Source organism: Tinamus guttatus, unplaced genomic scaffold (assembly GCF_059628265.1).
Source record: "Tinamus guttatus ecotype Peru unplaced genomic scaffold, ASM5962826v1 Tinamus_guttatus_pri_ptg000208l, whole genome shotgun sequence".
Classification (NCBI taxonomy): Eukaryota; Metazoa; Chordata; class Aves; order Tinamiformes; family Tinamidae; genus Tinamus; species Tinamus guttatus.
The window spans coordinates 10,996,003-11,018,245 of NW_028288742.1; the positions used below are offsets into that span (position 1 = coordinate 10,996,003).

Below are 22,243 nucleotides of genomic sequence, written 5' to 3' on the forward strand. Positions count from 1 at the left end.
ACTCCGCTGAGCAGTGCTGATCCTTAAAGGGAAACCTTTGGCACTGTATTCAAGAGATAAATTTTGCTTCTGCCGTTTGAGGCACCTACATAACAAGTAGATAGGCCAGGCATTAGATCTAGTGTTTTGGCCTCCAGTATCCAAAATGTTGTGAAATCAGTATTCAGCAACCTGCACTAGTGGCCATTTAAATTAGGTGTGTAAAGTCTTTTGTATTTATATGAGCTATAGGCTATTGGAGATGCTTACAGTTTTCCTATTTAAATATTGTGTATGTATCGTTGACCAAATCACATTGTCTATGTAGCTGTTTACTCCTGTCTAGCTGTCCTCTGACCTTTCTTGATTTAAAATAGTAATAATAATAATAAAGATAAATTTTAGGAAACGTCTCTTGGAACGGTGCTAAAGCCAACTGCAAGGCTGCTTCTGGAGAAGGGTTTCAGCTTTCTCCTGTGCAGCTCCTCCACTCTTCTCATTCTCACACAAGTTCACGCAGCAGGAAAAGACGCCAACGCGACAGGAGCTGGCCTCTGTCAACTGAGATCTTGGAGATCCCCAGTGCCTTAAGATTTGTGTTCTTCCTTCTTCTCTGCACCTAGTAGAATCTACTTGTCCATCAGGTCTTTGCTGTTTTATCGGCTTTTGGTCCAGCTTTTCCTATTCTTGCTTCTGCCAAAGGAACCTGGATTAATACGACCATTAGTCTGTGCCTCTTTCCCTTGCCTTTTGTCTGCCTTCATCTGTTTGACTTATAATCTTCTCAGCACAGGTACCAACTATATCTTTAGTGTTGGTAATGGCAATAAAGTAACTATGGGACCCTTGTGCTCAGAAATCTTGTGGAACATTACTCATGAATAGTAATGGTGAAACACTGTAACTTTACCTAATTTATCAGATAATTCTGATAATCTCAGCATTTCATTTTACCTCTCTAGATTGCTTTCCTTGCATATGTGTGTTTTTTTTTTTCTTTTTCCAAAACCTTTGGTTTTCAGAATTAAGAGTGTCTCTCTATATTGACGTTCTTCATCAGAATTTTCTTCAGAATATAGAATGAATGGACTGAGAGGTGCTAAATCAAACTTGTTTTTTTCTGTGCATTCAGCCTCAGGAGAAAAAAAGTTCCTAAGTATAAGGGTAAAGCTCCTTGTTTCAGTGTATGTGGGGGGAAGCGCATTTGGAAATGTTGCAGCCATGTGAAGAATGCAACCCAGTACCTGCAGACTTAGGCCAAGATTGAGACCTTGCAAATAAGAATTTGTTTTGACATTTCAGTAAGTGAAGAAGTTAACAGTAAAAATGGGCTTCAAATACTCAGCCTTGGCTCAGACATTGGCATTAATAAAGCTAAATGTTCTTCTCACGTGCTGTTATGGCATCAGAAATGTTGGAAAATACTTTGTTTTTCCTAAACCTCTGTCTGCTTCTGGCAACAACAGAGCTGCATACATTTATTGCGTTGTTACCATCTAGTACACTCTGAAATTGAATGCTGAGTTACATAGTTAAAGTATCTATAAATATAGTATATGTACTTGAAGTTAATTAGTTTAAATATATATATATATAAATCACATGTCTGTCATTTAAGCTTAAAGGTTATTTCAGAATTTAATTTTATAGGTTAAATATACATTTTATTATGGCTGCAAGGGCAAAATTACTGTCCATAATTCTGTATGTTCCCCTGTGAACTGAGGATGTGCATGTCATGGTTACGGTGTGAAATCTCCTTGAACCTTTCCTGCAATAACTTTTTCTTAAAAATTTATTCATGTGCTTCATCTCTTGTGTCTAATAATAAGGAAGAGTTTCTATTATGTTATTGATAACTTGTGCACCTATTTCTTTATTCTCCAAGCAAAAACTGAATTAAATATATGGAGTATTGGAAAAAAAACAGAAAAAGCAGTTATATAATTCTGCTTCTCAGATTAAAATATATTTTTATTTTTCTATTTCTCTTTTTCAGTTTCAATAGCTAGACGTGTACAAGACCCATTAGCTGAGCTAGTGAAAATTGAGCCCAAACATATAGGAGTTGGAATGTATCAGGTAAGCTAATGCATATCATTTAATGTAAGTAATCAATCATTATACAGAGCAACACTAAAGCACTGCTTGATAATTAAAGTGTCCACTAGTTCTGTCATGTTTAAAAGGTTTGTTTAGAGTTTGTAGAATGGTAATAAACATATGTAAGCTCATTGGCTCTTTTTTTTAATCTGATTTAAACAATTGTTACTGAGAATCTGAAATGTCTGTAGCCAGATTTATAGTCTATTTAAAACATCAGGTCAGACAGGTAACCCAATCTGTAAAAGGTTTTTCTCTCTCTCTCTCTCTGCCTTTTTTGTTTTTTTTTTCCCCATCATTACAGCAACTGGGTTTTAGCTTTTTGTGTAAAATACAATGAGATACTGATCCTCCACTTAGAAGCCATTAATTTGTATTACTAGGTACATTCCTTCTTGTGTTTGTCAGAAAAACATAAGCTTTGACATTTTTAATTTACTAAAGCTGAACTGGGAAATGTTTGACTATTTTCAGTTTTGCTCATTTTCGTAGCTTGTTTCTGAGGGGAGAAATTTATTTTCAAAGTGTCTTTACAAAGTGAGTGGCACTGAGAAGGGGTACAAAATTGTTATTTTATGGTATGTTGGCATCAGTTCAGGAAAGCACTTATGCAAGTGCTCAAGTCCCACAGAACAGAGAAGTGCAAAATCGAAAATGCAGTATGTTCTTTCCTCTCTATTTTCAAGACTATAGCTTCAGAGTTAAAATTGAACAGATGGAAGAGAAGTCAGAAGAGAAAGCAAAATTTAAGACTGTTCTGAGATAGTCTGAAGCTTTCAGGTGACCTCCTGTAAGTCAATGGGATAGAGTGTAGCTGAGAATCTACAAGGGTTTTACTGCCACTGCTAAAGGCAGTGTGACAAAAACAACAACATGCATGTGTGTTGTTGGGGGGAGTCACTGCAAGCTTTTCAGAGAACTGGAAAGAGCCTGAGTTCCTTTCACCAACAAAGAAGTTCATCTAGGTTCTTTAAATGTTGCACTAAGTGCTGTTTTTGCAAACTATACTTTGATTACCACAGACTAGAAAATAATCCTTCAATGTGAAATATACCATAGATTGAAAGGATGAAATACTATAGATTTCTTGAATGAGTGCATCCAGAACCTGGTAATAGTGTGCTCTGCTCATAGCCACTACAAACCTGACAGAAGATTCCATCTGAAGCATAGCTGGTTTCGTTACTCATGGAAACCAACTGCTTTTGTTTATATATGAATATATATTTATTTATAACAACAGAGTGATACAAATTTTTGTTGATCTTCTTTTTAAGAAAGCAAAATATAAACAAACAAACAACACCCCCCACAGCCCCTCAAAAAAAAAATCCATGAAATGCTGTATCCTAGTAGCAGCTCTTTTGGGTTGGTGGATACTTTTAAAGAAGAAAGAAAGACCTACTGTGGACTACATGCATATTGTACTACTGAACATCTCAAGCAAGAGCTGGTGGTTGGCATATGGTTTGGGGAGGGAGACATTATGAGGTGAATTCATAATAAACAGAAAACAGCTGTTCCTTGCTGCCTGAGTGCTTTAAGCCAGCTTGATTTGCTTCACACTCAGACAGCGCAGGTAAGCACCATCTTCCTGGCCCTTTCACTGAAACTTCTTGCTCCTCTAAAGGTGTTTTGCAAGTGGATGTCCAACTACATTATTTGTTCATGTACAAAGTGGTTATATTAAAAGTCTGAGGGAAAGAATTTCTAAAAGCCTGTTAAAGGTAGACCTCAAAAGTTGTTCACCCCTAGCAATCTGCAGTTTTAAGTCTCATCATGGTTTGGATAATCCTTTTAGATAGATATAATTCCTGTCAGAAGTTTTAAATATCACCCCAGTAGCTATAAGATGCTTGTTCAATGATGTAAAGGTTTCTGAGGTACTAGAGCTTTATGTGACATTCTTGAAAGCAAATTTGCACTCTTGCAAGCAAAGTCAAAAGTTCTGCTGCCCTTTGGACACTAGGGCTTTCTTGCCAGAGGAGGGGAAGGGAAGAGGAGAGGAATTAAACTATTATGACTTGCTTCCCTTTAGGGAGAAGAGTTACTTTTTCTGTAGCTCAGAAGCTAGGCAGGGAAAAAAAGCTGTTGTATCACAGAGTGAATCCTAGAATAATCGCTGAGCTAATCCCTCAGATAAAGGGTATATCAGGAATAGAATTTGATATTATCCAAAGCAATTTTAAATGTTATGTTATACTTTAATTTATAACCTAGTTATTGAGTGTAACTTTTTATTAACTTCTGGGACGAAATAAAAAATGCGCAGTCTAGATCAAATGTAACAGGCTTTTCACCAAAAATGTTACTTTTTAACCTGCTGTAACTATAAGCCTTTACATACGACCTCTCTCTAAACACCCTGAAACTGATATTTAGGAATTTGACAAATCCACATTTTAGTGTACTTGTCCTGAAAGAGAGACGGTGATTAGTCCTGTGCCCGGCTTCTGACTCTTTGGGCTGACGTTGCCTTTTGCTGCTGCTAAATGGAAGTTTTATAGCAGAAGCACAGTTGTGACTTCTGCGGGGATGGGCTCACATTAGCTGGGTGTTGTCCAAGTGCACCCTTCCTGAGAGGAGAGGTCCTGCCTCCTCTGCTACAGCTGTCCAAGGGTCCCTCATCCTTTTTCCGTGCTGTCAGTACCTACATGATGACTTAGCTTGGGGAAGGGTTGGAGTGCATAGCTTAGAGGAAGGGAGATGGGGCCACTGCTTGTGTGCTTGCCTAAGGTGGCTCGACTTGGGACATGGTCTCTTCACCAGTTTAAGGAGGTCAGAGAGGTCCCAGGTTTCTTTAGGGTTTGAAAAGCAATAGCCAAGAGACATAAATTTCTGTGTCTTTTCTGAATGTTTTCTCTCTGAGCTCAAATTAAGACACTGGCTAAGCGGAATCCCCATGAAAAAGGCTGCAGTTTTTATAATCACGAGCTGTGATTCAGACATGTTGTCTGTTCAGCTGAACGATCCTCATATACGTGGGTAGGATCTACTTCTTTCCATGACAGCAGTGCTCCAAGAAGACCAAGTGACCATATTGTATCTGCTTCAGCTTTTCAGCTCGAGAAAAGAGCTTTCTCAAAGTCTGTGGAGTGCATGTGTGCGCCTGTGTGTGTCCGAAGGCTACTGGGAGAAGGAGCTGAGCCTTCTGTAGTCATAGATTTCATAGCATTCCGATTTCCTCCCTAGATAAAGGGAGAAATAAACTAATACATTTTTAAAAGTCAAACTTAATCTTTATTTTAAGCAGAGAAAAGAGAAGGAAGTGATAAGGAGGATGTGAAGTTTGCTTAGTCCTTCACTGATGAATTGGAGTTAAATTTTTGTACATAGGAAAAATGGGTATATCTAAACAGATAAAATATACTTTATATGGTGAAGCTTAAACTCACCTGTCATTTAGGAGTATAGTATGTATCACTTTTAACAAGTCATATATAAGAATAAAAAAAAAATAGTGTGCGATGTCTGAACTTAAAGAAGCAGTATCCTATCTGGTCATTATAATTTTAAGAATGCAAAAATTTTCATGACCTGTTTTTGTATAATGTGTGCAATTTTCTAATCTCTGAAAAAGTAGGATGCTTAACTTCAGATGTAACCAAAACATTTTGAAGAAATGGTATTTGTGAAAAATATTCTTAAATGGAGGGTCTTTGAGGGGAAACCAGCTTAGTTAATTTGTTTTAGTTTCTGCATATTGATGGGGGGTCCTGATCAAAGGAGAGCATAAGGTGCTTCATAAATTACAATTGTAATGCCTCAGCATTTACAATTTGGAAATGCCTCTTATTTCCCTCTCATCCTTTTCCTCCCTGTCTTCCTCTGGCTAAGTGCATCAGTTTTGCACTTGACTGTTAACCTCAGCAACTTTATCATTTCAGATGAAATTTAATACACATTTTGGATTTTAGTGTGCTTTTCCCCAGAAGCTGGTCATGTTTGCTCAAATGGCTATGCAACCTAGGAAGACCTTTTCAATTGAAGAGGCTTCCTCCCTCGGCAGACACAGTTCTTAATTGCTGTTCTTTGGATATGGATCGTTTTTAAAAACCATAGCCAGCTAGCTAATAGTGAGCTTTATGACTCAATGAATATCTCAGCCCTTACTAGAAATGAGGGATTTCTTCTCCTTTCTCCTAGAAGAACCGGGCTTTCTCTGAGCTTATTGCAGCTGGACCTTAGCAGTTCAGCAGGCAGCTGTCATCACAGGCCATTGCTGTCCCTACCCCATTGCTCAAGCCTGTTTGTGCTGGGGAAGGAGACCTGATTGAGCAGTGTTGGAAGAACATTGCTGCCCTTTCCTGCAGAAGGCCTGAAGTGCTCAGAACCATTTTATTTTGTTTCATTCTTTGATCTTCCCCTTCCTTGAAAGACATTTCTGTCAAGTCTTTCTAACTCTCCAGTGGGTGTCTGGAGTAACAGGATGTGTGTTAGAAAATTGTTAACCTCATTTATTACTGTAGTATCGCTTCAAACTTTATTATTCTTCTGCTCTCCCATCATGAAAATTATTTATTTGAGGCGAACTGATTGTATGTGTACTTAATATTTGCTAGTTTTGGAAATATTTGAGAGGTTAACTATAATGATTTTAGAAATTCAGGGATCAAAAGGACTTCAATGGTGCTTGCAAATCCAAGAGTAAGATCAAACACACTTTGGTCAGCCTCGTACATCTGGACTGAACAAGTCTGTGTATTATTTCCATTTGTTGTCTTTCCCTCCAGAAAAGCAAACGTGTACCTTTCCTGCACGTGTCGCCTACCTGCTGTTAGAACTTAACTCTAGTGAAGATAATTCACTAACTTCATCTGTTAAGCCATACTGAGGTTTAAGAACCTGCATTATTAGATATATATTTTTTAAACTATGCAATGCTTTTTTGGCAAATTAAGCTGTTGGATTGATTTTTTGCCTGTGAAAAGTAATGGTAATACAGGAAGCTGCTGCCAAATAATTGGGAAGTACAAACATGAGTCTTTACAATCTTAGCACTGATATTCATAAAGAATTGGTGTGCAGTTTAAGAAAAGTTTGGTGCTCATTTTGCATGGAAATATATGCAATTTTTGTTGATGAAATATAAGAGACTTTGTATCTTTCCTGATTTTGGATACATCCTTTGTATAGTATGTTTTTATTTAATAAGGTAGAGCAGAGTAATTATTTTTTTTAGTAATACGGAACTCACTCGGATTGGATATATGCATTTTTCAGAGTATTTTACTTCTGTATTTTTTGATTAATTGACCCATAGGACATATGAGTAGTTATGTGTATTACTTGGATAGCATGGGAGAATCACTCATGTCTGGTGTGAGAATATGATGACATATGATGTGTCAGAGTGCCTTTTTTTGGAAAAAAAAAAAACTCCAAAGTGCGATTGTCAAAACAAACTTAAACTCAGGCATGCTTTATTAAGTTTATTAAAACAAATCTGTGCTGGTTTGCAACTTGTATTTCTGTGATGAAGAAGATGGGATAGCTTATTTATTAGGTGAACGGTGCTTTATGTTGTGTGACCCACGCAGCTCCCGTGGCAGCTCACTCGAGCAGGAATGTTGTTCGGTGCTCACAATGCAGATCCGGGGGTTCGGCACCGAGCTGGGCAGCCTGCGATACGCTGCAGCATTCCTTCCCAATTCCGGCCCTCGGCAGATACCTCCCGCTGCGGGTGTGCTGCGATACGACTGCAGCTCCCTGAGCTTGCTCATGGATTTCTCTAATCGAAATGGCCACCTAACGAGATAAAGCATTTGCTTAAACACGAGGTATCTAAGAGTAGCAGTGTTCAGTTGTATGTATCTCGTAGTAATTGAAGCCTTTGTTAAAGGACGTGCGTCATTCTCTTCTCGCAGCGTGTGGATAATTTCAGATGTTCTTTAAGTGGAAAAAATAAGATAAAAATATTCCAGTAGAATGGAGTGCAGCTGACACTAAGATGTCATGAGAGAGACTGGCTATTCTGATATTAAAGAAATGCATTTTTAAAAAAATGATAAAAGACTATGTTGCTGCTACTGTAAATACAAATTTTTGGTGGTGGCAGGACAGCTTCTGATATTTTTCTGTATTTTGTCTCATCTCTGAAAGAATTCACTGCGCCTTGAGAGACAAGGGTGCGTGGGATAATATTTCACAAAGGTGCTCTTAACTCTGCTTCTCAGTAAAGGAAACTTAAATCCCTCCTGTGAACCTGTAGTATTCCCCCCTTTTTGAGGGATGAGGTGTGGTGACTTTGTCTCTAAAATAATAGTGAAGGCAGTGGAAATAACCCCAGCCTTGCCAATAGGGAAAAATGTGTGACGGGAATGGATGGGCGGCCTGGCGGATACCTTCCTGCATTCTGCAGGAATCCGAACACCCAGCAAATTACAGAATCCTATTGCTAGGATTAGTTATGCAGCCTTTAGTTATGTTTTGCAGGCCATCAATTTCCTGTCTGAAGTTTCTCTTAATTATAGTGTAGTAGTGGGAAGGTATTAGCTGTGTGAGGAAAATCATACATGTTTCTGTCCAGCGTGTTCTAGGGTGAATTATTTGACTTTCATGTGGAAAAGTAAAGGCCTGTGAATAAAGCAATGAAGAAGAAAAGCTTTGAGATGGCTATGTCAGGAAGAGCTACTCGCTTCTTGTATTGGTTTTGGGTGCTTCCCCATCGTGTACTCCAATGAAGTAGGTTTGTAAAACTTAAATTCTTTCTAAATAAATTATATTTCTGGTGAATTTGCACAATTAAGTCGATCTTCGGTAATGGTTTTTCTTGTTGCCTTGGTTTCCATGCTCTATTGGCAGAGTCTCTACAGCGATGTCTACCTGTTTTCCGGCTAGCAAGGGGAAATTAACTGTTATCTCAGCAGTAGCATCATAAACCTTTGCTAGTCGGTTATGGCAGGTTAAAAGAAAAGAATATTGAAAGAAAGATAGCTGTTCTGTTATTAGTGTTTTTAGTTAATGTACATCTTTGTGGGTGAGATACGATCCCTTTAAGGAAACAAAGTGAACTGTGCATGTAAATGCTTACAAAGAATACATGAGCACTGAGGTGTCCCTGCATCTGCCTATGTCGTTCGTGAAACTGCCAGTGGACTGCATCTCTTTTCACTGCTATCACAAAAAAATGCGTAGTGGGGAGCATTTGAAAAATACCAGAGATATTCCTTTGTAAGCAACCTGAGATGCTGGTAAATTTTAGATATTAACGCTAATATTGCCCCTCTTGCAATGCTGTTGATTTTTATTAGACAGTTTATGTCTGCATAAGTGTGTTCTTGTGGAGCTTCTGAGATTTTAACAAAATTAGGAAAGCTTTGGTAGATACCCTGAGACGGAAAACTCTAGCTGTAGCGTGATGATGGAAGGCAGCTGTTTGGCAGAGCTGCCCTCACTCATCAGTTACTTTCTGATTTAATTCCCAAATCTGCTGGGCAGTTTTTTTGTCACCGTATGAAAACACATTTGATGAAAACTTTCTCAGGTGCCTTACACTAATTAAGTTAAAATTATACATGCTGTAGCTCACAAGAGGTAGATGTAAAGGTTCTTTATTTCCAGGTTGCCACAGAAGGAGTGTATAGAAAATTTGAGTCAAAATTCCTCAGGTGTAGTGCACCCTCTGTGGAAGCCTTTTTACTGTTTGCATTTGATCTGCCTTTCCATAAACGTGCTTGGGCAAAGCTAGTCCAAACACAGGCTGGATTAGTCATGATACAAGAGGGTGGATTTCAGTTCTTGCAAGGCAAGAACTGCTGTAGGAGCCAAGTGGCAAGAGGAACCAAATGTGAGGTGCAAGGCTGTGAGCCTGCAGACTGATTTGGTGTGGCACTTCCGCACCTCCGATGGGAAACGTTTAATCAACTCAAAGCTGAAACAGAAAATAGGACGATGAAGTTTATTTTCTCAAAAGTATTTTGCTTGAACAGATTCCTAAATGTGTGAGGTGCTGCTAGTTTTGCTGTTTACATTTTAAATGTCTTTAACAGCCTTAAATAAAACTGTACTTTTAAACACAGAAAAGTTGTTCAAACCCTTTCATCCAAATTAATTTAAATTTCTTAACTTGAAGTTATTTAAATTTTTGAACATATATATATATATATGTAGCTACTGCAATAAAGAGCAGCCAGAGAGCTGCAGATTGTCCTCAGCTTTTATTTATAGCCGTGAAGTGATATTTTTGTCCGTAGAGCTTGCTTTTCAAGCCCAAACATTTGTCTTTGTGTGAAGTAATTTAATCCTCATGGCACTATGTTAAGATTTGTAGTCAGATTTTAATGTAAATATTATAATCATAAAACTGATTAAATTAAGAAAACATCTCTCGAGTGTCCAAAGCCAGGTAAAAGTGGCAGCTGAGATGTGTGTGACTTGCTTTGAATGTGTGTGGGGGGTCATTTTAAACATTATGGATATAAATATTACTTGATAGTGGGATTTCTTAGTTACTGTTTGTTGTGCAGCGATCATGTTGCGTTTCTTCTGGTTTCGTGAATTAACTATGTATTCATTTGTTTTACAATGAAAATACTAATATCATAATACTTTGATTTTAGTTTAGTTCATACGCTAGCAGCTGTTGATTTGGAATCTGAAAATCTGAAATCGGAAGGATTTCAGGAGACCATAATTGGCATTTAAAATCCTATATTATTTTAAACCTGTAAAATGTTTATTAATGTGTATAGTTCTAGTGATGGATCTTATGCAGCAAAAGAATTTGGTGTGTTTTGTATTGAAATGTATTGAAATACTTTTTACTAGCCCAAACAAACAAATTATGGATTGCTGCAAAAACAGATTCATAAATTCATTTAGCTGTGGATTTATTTTTATACAACTGAATTAGATGATGGGAAAAGCTGATAAAAATCTTATAATTTACCTTTAAGTCACAATGTGGTGCTAGTGTATGTATATATTTATAATACTGGATCTGCAATTAAATTTTTCCTCTCTTCCATAAATTCCATAAAGTGATTATAAATTAATGTCCCCGTTCCTTATAATAATCCTTTAAGGTTATTTGTTGTTCAGGAGATATCACATAAATTTGTAGTTTCTTTTCACTAGTAGAGACATAATATGAAAGACTTCTCTAATGTTTTGTAATTTGTTGCATTTTGGATTTTATCTGTCCAACAACACTTTTTTTTTTTTTTAGATTTTTTTAAATTTTATTTCAGAAACCAAAATCATGTTTTACCAGACAGTGATTAATATCTGTGACCTTTATTTTTGGATCAGGAACATAAATATACACTTTTTTTCTGTGTCAGTCATTGTCTAAGATTTCATCTTTGTTCTGCTTTCCATTACATACCATGAATTATATGAAATTAATTTAATCGCTACTCCAAACAGAAATTAAATGTGCCCTAATCCAGAGTTACGTTGTTTGCTTTTACAACTGTAAGTCATAAGTAATTAATTTTCCTTGGAAAATTAATTCACTTACCATTCCCAGTAGCATCATATGTTGACACAGGGTTATAGATAGTTTAATATTTTTGTTCAGCATGTTGGCCTCAACTTTGGAAGACCTTAAATCAAAACAAATTCAAATTTACTGAACTGTATATAATTCAGGGTTATTTAAAGTGAATGTTGTCCTTATCGCTGTCAACTAACTTGACGATGATGGTTCTAAAGTTGTGTTCAGTCTTCTAAAAACCCGAAGTCTGTGGACAGATGCGTGTGGAGTTTCTTTTTTTGATATTTTTGTTTGCTGTCTCAGTTCAGACATTTGACTAACACAACTGCTGGAGTGCTTTCAGAACCAGAAAAACTCGGCTCCACAGAGGCCGTCGTAGCCGCGGATTGCCAGGGCCTTTTTCTGCGTGGCGGCTGCGCCGTTTTTGGCGAGGCCTGAGGCAGAGCACAGGCCGCGCGGAGCCGCCGCTCCCTCAGGAGCGGCACCGAGCGCTAGCGTAGGCCCCAAGCCTTCCCAAGTGAAAGAGGCAGCCCTTAAACTTAATCGTATAACTTTACCACAAGGCCTTTTCCTTTTTTTTTTTTGTTTTTTTTCTTTCTCTTTTTTTCCCCCCTTTTTGCTTTTTTCTGCAGCTCCATAAAACACGGTGTTTATTACTTAGGTTTATTTTTATTTATTTAAGTCTCCCGGGTGAAATGCCGGTGGCGGCATGGTTGCCGTTCAAACAATCAAGGCTTATTTTGTAAATGTCCCGTTGTGGATTGGTGGTAGCATTTTACCTGAATGCAGGGGGTCAGGCTCAGTTGCATTCAATTTAAAACTCGGGGAATGGGAGTAGAAGTTGCTAGTTAATTCCACTGTATAGGTACTGCTACCTCAAGAATAAAAATATTATTGCTTTAATAATCAGAGGCAGAGAATAAACTATGAAGATGTTCGTAATATACAGTGGAATGGAAGGCTATTGTAAAATAGAGTGGAAAATGGAAGATTTTAATTCAGATTATTTTCCTTCTTTTAACGAAAATCAAATGTTCATTTTTTCAAGCATTACAGAATATACAAAAAGTATGCTCTTAATGGAATTAGGTTCTACTCTTAGCCCAAGTAAGGGTAAATTCATCTGTACAAAGCAGAAGGGTGTATATAAATATTATCACACATCTATTACACCCAAAAAATGTATGCAACATCAGTGAATGTGTTGACAGAGCTCTCCATTAATTTATGTATCTGTCATTTTTAAACTCAATTATATAGAGTTTCCTAATGCTATATAAGATATTTAAAATAAATGTGTTGATCTGTTAACTTAACAGGTCTTAGTAAGTATTGCCTGCTGTTTTATTATTATTGTTTAATTGGTTTCAAAAGGCTTCAGTATAGTATGTAGAGATATAAAATCTCCTGCAGAGAAAATATCAATCTCATGAATAAATTTGGCCATTTACTCCTTGACAGCGCATACGTTACTCAAGTTACGTCCTACCTGCTGCACTGGGCTGGTCATCTTTGCCTTTGCTGCCTGGGCAAACACAAAGATGTTTGTGCAACCCTTGCTGAGCCGCCCGCATAAGTTGTTCCTTTCTTCATTTTCATACACTCTGTGCCAAGGTGCACCTCTCATCTCAGGCAAATGAGAAGCAGCTTTAGCCTTTTCATATCCTTTTTGCAGGAGCTTGTGCCGATTATGCAAAGGAAAAAGCACAGTATGCCCTGCCCCAGTGCATCAGTCCTCTCGTTACAATTGCACTTCTGTGTTACTGTTATCTGTGTAGAGTATGTAAAAATTGCATTGTGTGTAAAATATCTTGGGAGCCAAAGAAAAGCTGTTGCTGTTCTTACTGGTTTTTTTTTTTTTTTTTTTTTTTTGGCATTTTATTGAGTTTGTGTTTCTTTTGGGAATATTCCCATCTATTTTATGATGACAGTGATTGCCTAAATTTGAAAGAAAAAATGAGGTTAAAATAATTATTGTTAAAAAAAAAATCTACAGAAAATATTTCTTCAGGCAAAATTTATATTTTGACCATGAGTGTCGCTTTGGATTAGATAACGCAGAGCTGGCACTAATTCCGAAATAAACATTGAGCTATGAGGTACAATAGGAGAAAGCCCAAGAAGCAGGAACAAATGCATACAGTGTATTCTCATGTAAGTGCCTCGCTCTTCGGAGGCCACCAAGAAGTCTACAGTGATTGACGTGCTTTCTGTCGAGGGTTTTTCTTTTTTTTCTTTTTTTTTTTCTCTCTCTCTGCAGCAGTGTTGAAGTCAGTCAAAGTGTATAGACAAAGCTGAGCGAATACCAGTTTCCCCAGTACAGGGGCTATTTTTTCAGGAAGTCTAACTCGAACCAGATGTTTTGCTTAGACCTAGAGTTTGTTGCTGCCAAGCATCTCATCAGAGGTCAGAGTTCTGGGCTCAGGGCCCTGCTAGAATTCTTTCACAAATTGCTATTCGGTGAGGTTTTAATCCTAATGGAAAGAATAATGTGCTTGTAAAATCTGCAGTTATTACAAACACAGTATACATATTGTGGACTTCAAATGACTACATATTTCATTCCCATAAACAGGGAATGCAGATGAATGCAGTGTGTAATAGTTTTAGACATTCAAACTTAAACCAAGTATATAGTTTATACTACTGTTAACCATTTGCATTCTTAACACTCCTGTAAAGTGAATAGTAATCTTGACTAACAATTGGCAGCTCCAAACAAAACAAAACAAAAAACCTCTAGCACGTTTGGACTTGTAAGCTCTTTCCTGAAGTAAATAGAAAATCCTTATGCTTTTGAGAATGCTTTAAAAATACTCTGCTTGCTAAGGCAGTATTTTGGCACCATTCATTTCTTTCCTTCTTTCCTTTTTTCTCCCTCAGCTTTTAAATAGTTTGGTAGCAGCATTTTATGGCCAAGTTAAGCTTACTTCAACTATTTATACATCCAGTAGATTATTTATCCCCAAAATCTCACAGTAGGCAGTATATGCTCCACCCTGCTTAAAAACAAATGCTGATGACACAGATTGGTAAGAACAAGAGCTAGTAATGAAACTCTCTCTATTTTGGTTGTCTTTTTGGAAGCATGTTGCATCTTTAGTGATAAACTCCTGCTGTGGTTCTGCAGAACCGAAGCCTGAGTGTAAGAGAACTCTCAAGTGACGTTGGTAGCCTGTTGCAGCCTGCAGCTATAGAAATACAGATTGATACAATATGAGCATGAAGGGTTTGGATATCAGAAACTAATGTAGGCTGTAGAAGACGGTCCTAGAACACGAAATAAGGTGATGCAACCAATACCTCTGTACAGTGAAGTTAGTGAAGAATTGTTTGAGTTTTTTGCTGTATAAAATCTTACTCAATGACAACTGAAGAATCATGTTTATGTTATTTTCAAACTTTTCTTACTCTTTAAACTTTGATTTCCTCTAAATATTCATCAGTTATATAACTGTGGCACTCTATCTCACTCTAATTTGTGAATGTAAAGTGATTTCATAAGCATATTTCCACTTTGTTGAAAGATGTAACTTAAGAAAAATGTGATGTAACTTAAAGGATGGCTGCTAATCCGTTCATGTGGTAATCATAATCAGTGATGATCATGCTGGGCAAGTGGTAAGTATGTATAGGGCAGTATATCAACAATAGTATTGTAAATTTTGAGACATGCTGAGATGATTGTCCACTGTGCATTTTTTTTTTATTTATTTCTTATAATTTTATCCAAGAAACACTTGACTGTTACACTGACTGTAACTACCGTTGCTGTTAACTATCTGTTGCGGGAGAAGAACTTTTTTTAAAAACAGTATAGCGGTTCTGCAGAGCTCCCTGTGTGCTCTCAGGGCATTGAGTGTAGAGATTTTTGAATAAAGTTGGCACTGTGTCAGTCTAATAGTTGAGTATAATTTTTTTGATGCTGGTATTTAGACAGAAAGTTAATTTTCAGAGGCTGACAGTATTCATTTTTCTTAGAGTAGGAAAAATATAGTTTTGTTCCTCCCATGCTCTTTAGAAAGAAGAATGCGGCCAAAGTACCAGTGCTAAGCTTCTTTTCAGCTATGTTATATGTTTGTGTAAGTAATATTTCCCCTTAGCTAATTAAGTAAACATCACTTTTATTGGGGTGTACAGAATGGAATTAGAAAACCGAAGTTCTTTCAGTTTATAGGTTATCATTTCTAACTTCCTTTTGTCAATCTGAGTATTGATAAACTAAGAGGGATCCTTTTGCTTAATAAACAAGTGTAAAAACATACCGCTTTTGTTGCAAGTTGCTCTTCATACAAGCTGCTGCCTCGAGGTGAGAAAGAGAATATTAAGCATAGATCAAAATTCATTCGTACAACCTAATCATTCGCATGCAATAAAAATAAGCGGAGTCAAACTACAATCTTACAAGAAAAGCTTTTTCATATTAATGAATTTCCATTTGCCAATAATTCTGTCATTTGTAACTTGAATCATTCATCACCCCTGCAAATGGTTCTTTCAAGACATTATTTGCAATTTTGTCTTGTGTTTTTGTCCTTGATGTTGTGAAAATGACCGTCTACTGTTACAGCAATGAAAAGAGATCTCATTCAAACATCTTTTGTGTTTCCACTTTCAGTGAAAAATGTTTTTCAAACCTGCAGCTGGTTATTTCTGCAGGAGTTCCCACTTATATTCAGGTTTGATTGACATTTTGAAATGGCAGCTTTTCATGAAAAGCTGTTAACTTGTAGAATTTGGTTATGGTACTAAGACAGACTGACTTTGTTCTACTGTTGGGGCCTGTCCAACCTAAACAGAGCCCTGCATCTGAATTTAATAGTACTACTCAGCATAGATTTTTTTTTTTTTTTTATAACACTGGTGCTTCTGATGTGTTTTAAAACGTGACCTGATAGGTACTCATCCTGAGATCTTTTCCGTGAGTAATTGCTTTAATTGGAATTCTTTCTCTTTCTTCCTCTTTTCGAACTAGCAAGTTGTGCTACCATTATTTGTTTGAGTTTTGGAGTGTATATTTAGTTTACACAGTGAATAGAAATGGAAAATGTTTTGTAGAAGGAATATGTAAGTGCACCAGCCTGTCTTGAGATCAGAAATGACTACCTGAAGTTTTTATTACTTATTTTTTGAAGTACTGGCAGTGAGAGCAAGTTTATGACATTAACAAATCTTTTGAACAATAATTACTGATTTAATTTCCAGTTGAAAACTGAGAAAAACATGAATAATATATAATCATTCTCCCCTCATTTTTTTCCAAGTAGGTCTTTAATATTATGCCAGGTCGTTGAAAGCAGGAGAGACATTATGCAAAAACAGTTCCCCTCTCCATTTATTGCCAAGCTCCAAAATACGGATATATAAATAGATGTATAGGTTAACTGGGAGGAGGAAGAATATTTTTAACTTTTATGCAGAAGACTGTATTATATAAGGGAATTGAAAAAATTAGAGATCCAAGCATCCATCACTGATGTACAATGTTGTTTTACTGAAGTGTGAGAGGTTAAACACTGCAGATATTTGGTTTTATAGTTATATCAACATTCATTTTCCAGAGTTTAACTGTACAGTCCTGTAACTATTATTTTGCGTGAGTTGTATGAGAGGGCATTTGAATCCTGTTTTTTAAGGAGGTGAGTAATTATGTTTCATTGATTACAAAGAATTGTAAAGTATTAAGATGCAGATTTAAAAAAAAAAAAAAAAGGTAATTTTTGCATTGAATAGTTAGAAATTCTGAATTAACTCTTTGCTGGGTAATCTTCTGTACAGATGTGCAGCTACCCATGATGATACACAAATTAATATGCCCATCCAACGCGATATCACTGGATGTGGTTGCTCTTTAAGGAATTTCTTGTGTTTTTCTTTTTGGAGCTTGCTATGTCATCTTATTTTCCTCACTTATTTTATTAGATATTGAGTTGAACCTCTCAACTGCAACCAGATATTTTAGTACCAAGAGCACTCCCAGGTGGAACAAGGAGGAGAGTCTTAGAATAAACAATAAAATGAGACTAAAAATAATTGTCCTCAATACCTAAAGCAGAATACAAACATACTGACCCACAAAGCTCATGTAAATGTTTATACTTCAGTTCTCCCATTTATTATACGTACACAAGCCTGATGTTTATAAACTTTAAAATTCTAAGGTAAAAGTGCAGTTGTCGGTACATCTGTGACTTAGGTATTAGTTACATCCTATAGCTTTTTAGGGTGCTGAGACATCTAAAATATCATGTTTTTGCTCTCTCTTCTCTTGAGTCCCTTGCCAATATGTCCCCAGTGCAACCATGTATTTTACCTTAAGAGCCGTGTGCATTCTTGCTGAGAAATAAAATGTGATCTGCTTGATCCTTTTCTTTAAAATCGCCTGGACTAAATGATAGTGAATGTTTACTCAAATTTATCTGTTCTGTAGTTTCTAAAAGTTAACGTGAAATTTTAAGCACTAATTAGAAGTTAAACATTTTAAGCTCGTGAATCAGTGCTTACAGTTTTATCCTATAATTTTGAAAGAACCTGTGCTTGTGAGCTTTTAACGAAAAAGCAAAAGTATTCCACTTGCCACCCAGAGTTTATCGTTAAAAACTAACGCACGCTGCCTCCAAGCAAAGGAAGCATGGGTACAAGCTTTTCAGTATACCCTGAGGTCACTGTGAAATATTAGACCAATTGAATTAACTGGCAAACTTCCCACTGACTTTAAATGGAGCCAAGATTTTGCCCTTTAACTCTATCAAGGCCTAAGGGCAAGCAGATTTCATTGTTAAACAGACCAAACATGGCAGGGTTTCAAAGGAAAGTTGAGCTGTTGTGAAGTTCGACCCAAACTATGCAAAGTGCCAGAGGGTGGTATGGGGACCTCGAGTTGCGCTTGGAAGTACGAGGAGAACAGGTTTATGGCTACTGTCCTCTTGGGTACCCTGCAAGATGGCTACTATTTTGAAATTATGTTTTCTGTGCCATTTGCTATACCAAAACTTTTTTTTTTCATGTTTTATTGATTGCAAACAAACATTTCCTTTAAAATGTGTAGGAGAATCTGGAGAGCAGGCAAAACTGGCCGTTGTGCCTCTGCTTCCTGCTGCTCCATGTCAGATGGGGTTTTTGTTTTTTAAAGAATGACCTGGTAAGACCATGTTTAGCAATAGCTTAATGATAGAAACATTAGAACGATTTGCAATTGCAGTTAACAGAAATCTTAGTGTAAGAACGAGCTTTAAAGAAAAGCATTCATGTTAACCATGTAAACAGACATTTAGTGTCTTCAAACTCCCTTGTTTGAAGTGAAGATAAAGTGTTATTTGCGGTGGTATCTGTATTGTGTATTATTATAACAGAGCCAAATGAGTATTGTTTGAGTCTGGACTTAGTTCCCTGGGCAGAAGCATTAAAGCAGCCTTGTAACATTTTTGTCTCTAATTCACCATTTCACATAATCATATTTTAATTCATTTCGGCTTCCTCATCTTATATTGACATGGCACTGTGAATCAAGATACTCATAGCTCTTTGCTTAGCAATTTAAATTTAGGTGGTCACAAAACCTTCAAGTAGATGAGTCAGTAATCTGGAGCATTCTTTAAGTATTAAACTCTTCCTATCTGCTTAGGTGTCCTTCTTTTTATTCTTATTGTATGGTGGCCCTTTTTTAAAATTTGGGTGTTAGATGCAATTATAGATGAATGAGCAGGAAGGGGAGAGATTACAGAAATGTTACTTTCCTTATGTTTCCCTAAATTTGTTTCTTTAGTGGAAGAGGTTTATATCAGCAACGAGTCTACTTTAAAAGAAAGTGAAACGCTACTTTTAAATATGATTATTCTAAAGCAAGGTCTTGATCAACCTTTTTTGGAATGGATGAGATTTATACTCCTGCAAGTTTGTAAATGGTGCCTGTGTGGGGTGGGGTTTTTTTGTGTGTGTGTGTGTGTGTATATGTGTGTGTGTGTGCTTTCCTTTCTCCTTTTCCTCCCCCATGTGTAGGTGTGGGGAATAACTTCCAAAGTTGTAGTTCACTTCCATCGTTTCCTCAAGCTTTTGCTGCCTCCCTACATGTGCTGTCATGCACACCCACACCACATACCACATATACTATACAGTGTTGTCAGTAAATTGTTCAGGAGGACGCAAATGGAAGAATACTCATGCTTAAAAAAACATTCATAAGAACAGAGGAGCAATAAAGCATGGCTTGGTCTGTTTTGTTTTTACATGACTGTATTTCTGTTGACACTTTTTTCTTTAAAATAAAGTTTGTGTGGATGGGACAAAAGTGCAACTTGAGAACAATTTACTATCTCAAACATAACATAGATGCAAATTATAAGTGGTCCATGACAAAGATTAAGTTTTAGCATGTAATAATACCGATGACCAGTCTGTACTTTTATAACAGACCTTCATGTTTTGTCTTCCTTTATTTTTACAACTGTATGAAAAGCTTGTTATTTTGTCATTCTAAGTCTATTGACTGGTAATTATCTACCAAGATTACTGAAACGTTCTAATAGAATCATAGAATCATAAAGTCATTACGGTTGGAGATCTTCAAGATCGAGTCCAACCATAAACCGATCAGCATCATAACTGCTAAACTATGTCCCTAAGTGTCTCATAGATTCTCCTACTAGGCTCTGTTTTTAACTGAAATGACTGCCAGTACTTAAATATATGCCCAGTACTGAATTGTCAGTCAACTTCGACAAGTCCTTACTCCAGCTGAGTGTCCCTGAAAGTGTGTATTTGTGAGACTGCCTTCTGATGCAGGGATTACCTCGAACTTCACAAGCTGTATGCCTCAGTTTGCGTGACTGAGACCTGCAGCCTGGGTGGACAGGGAGCCTGAGAATGAGCTTGCAGGCAGGGAACACTGTTAGGTGTCCATTTATCCTCCTCTTGTTTTGGGGGGTCAAATTGGCCAAGGTCAGGTTTGGCAGTGAAGACTTGCTTCCCGCAATTGGCATCACCCTGCTGTGGTTTGGATCCTTCTGGTGTTGATATAGCCAGTCTTATGCGGCAGACCCTGCTCTGAGTTTCACCTGAGCTCTTTTGCCAAGCCTTGTGCATCCCACTAGTTTGGCCTTTGCTGGCCTAAAGCATCTCAGTTGCCTTATTTCTTATCAGAGCAACTTTTGCCTTGTATGAGGAAAGTTAGAAGCTAGGTGCCTTAATCTAAGTTACTTAGAATAAAGACCACCTTTTGGTATTATTTTTGAAAGGTGGAGGTGAAAAATTATCTTGAAGGTCCTTTAAACATTTCTTTGCAATGCAAGTAGAGGTAGTTCTTCAAATTAGTAGAAATGATGCAGCATGCACCTCTGTGATCAAATAACATATATTTGAAACAAGAATGTCAACATAGGCAGTACTTAGCATTTACATTAAAATTCGTAAGTCAAAAATATTAATGTAATATTTATTTATACCCCCAGCTTCTCTACTACAGAAGATTTGAGAGAACTTTATGTATATATAAATATATTTACAAATAATCTAAATGCTATATTTTAACATTTGCAGAAAGTCCTTTGAAGGAATTTCCATGCCTTAAATGGAAGTAAGGATTATGATATGAGGCCAAAAATTGCAGTGCTCGTTAGGGACACTGGGAAGCAAAGTGCTTCTTGGTTGTGTTTTGCACTCTTATGTGCAGAGATTCATTTGTTAAAAAAGAGTTACATTGGCAGAGCACTCAACTACTTTTTGCTGTTACAGCAATTAATTTTGGTTTCCAACTTTTTACACCATGCTAATTTTTAAGTAGAAATGTTTCCTGTTCTTCAGAATGAAAGAAGTGTTGCTGTTCATGCTTACTTTAAAAGCTGTCACTGGGAACTTCAGCATTTAGTGATGAAAAGTTAATATTGCTAGTGTATTATTTGGTCCTGTCACCTTTTCAACTTTCAGTGTGCAAACATTTTGCTTGTGCTATTACATACTTAACAGGAAGAGTACTAAATACACATTTTAATGCAAAGCTTGCTGATCTTACTGCAGAACAGACTTTAAAAGGAAAAGGCACCAGCTTGCTACACCACAGATTTTTTTTTTTTTTGCCAGCTTGCTTTCATACATAATGAGCGGTGCTGAAATTGGTTTCGGTTATCAAAGATGTAGATGACACAATGGTGCTTATGTACTGTGCTCGTCAAATCGAGAAACACCAGTACTGAACATGCTGTTCTGTTTTTTCAAATGTTTCCCAGTTTTCTGTCAGCTTTCAGTCTTTCATGGGTCATTCAATATACACTACCCTGGATGACTTCTTTGAGGTGCCACATGTCAATCAAGTTGAAGTCTATGCTGGCAAGCAGAGAAAATAAGCTTGCCTTTTTGAGTTTGGCCATGTTTTTGGTGGAAGACAATCATGCATTTCATTTCATTCCTAACTTATTTTTGCCTTTAGCTATACAGTGGATGAGGTTGAGAATGAAGAGGGATGGATTGTCTGATTAGAGCAAAGGAGCCAAATAGAAGACTAAAAAGCAGGGTTTGAAGCTATGTTAACCAAAAAAAGAGAGAAACTGAGATTATTTAAACACTCTTCTCGCCAAGCATTTCAGGAGTTAATTTCACATTAAATAGCATTATTTTTTCATCTTAACTTAAATTATAGCTAATTCTGTTGATGTGGGATCAAAAAACTGCTGACTGACAGTGTTTGATATCTCTGTTGTTTTCTAACGAAGCCATGAATGTGTAATTGTA

The 22,243-nt window shown here is 36.9% G+C and overlaps 1 protein-coding gene across 1 annotated transcript in view; it reads left to right on the top strand.

Moving 5' to 3' along the window:
• Positions 1 to 22,243, top strand: part of SRBD1 (S1 RNA binding domain 1) — a 118,494-nt gene that overhangs the window by 70,392 nt on the left and 25,859 nt on the right. Inside the window, exon 17 of the mRNA XM_088524271.1 lies at positions 1,979 to 2,061. Within this exon, the coding sequence (XP_088380397.1) occupies positions 1,979 to 2,061 (83 nt within the window). The remainder of the gene's footprint in view (positions 1 to 1,978; positions 2,062 to 22,243) is intronic.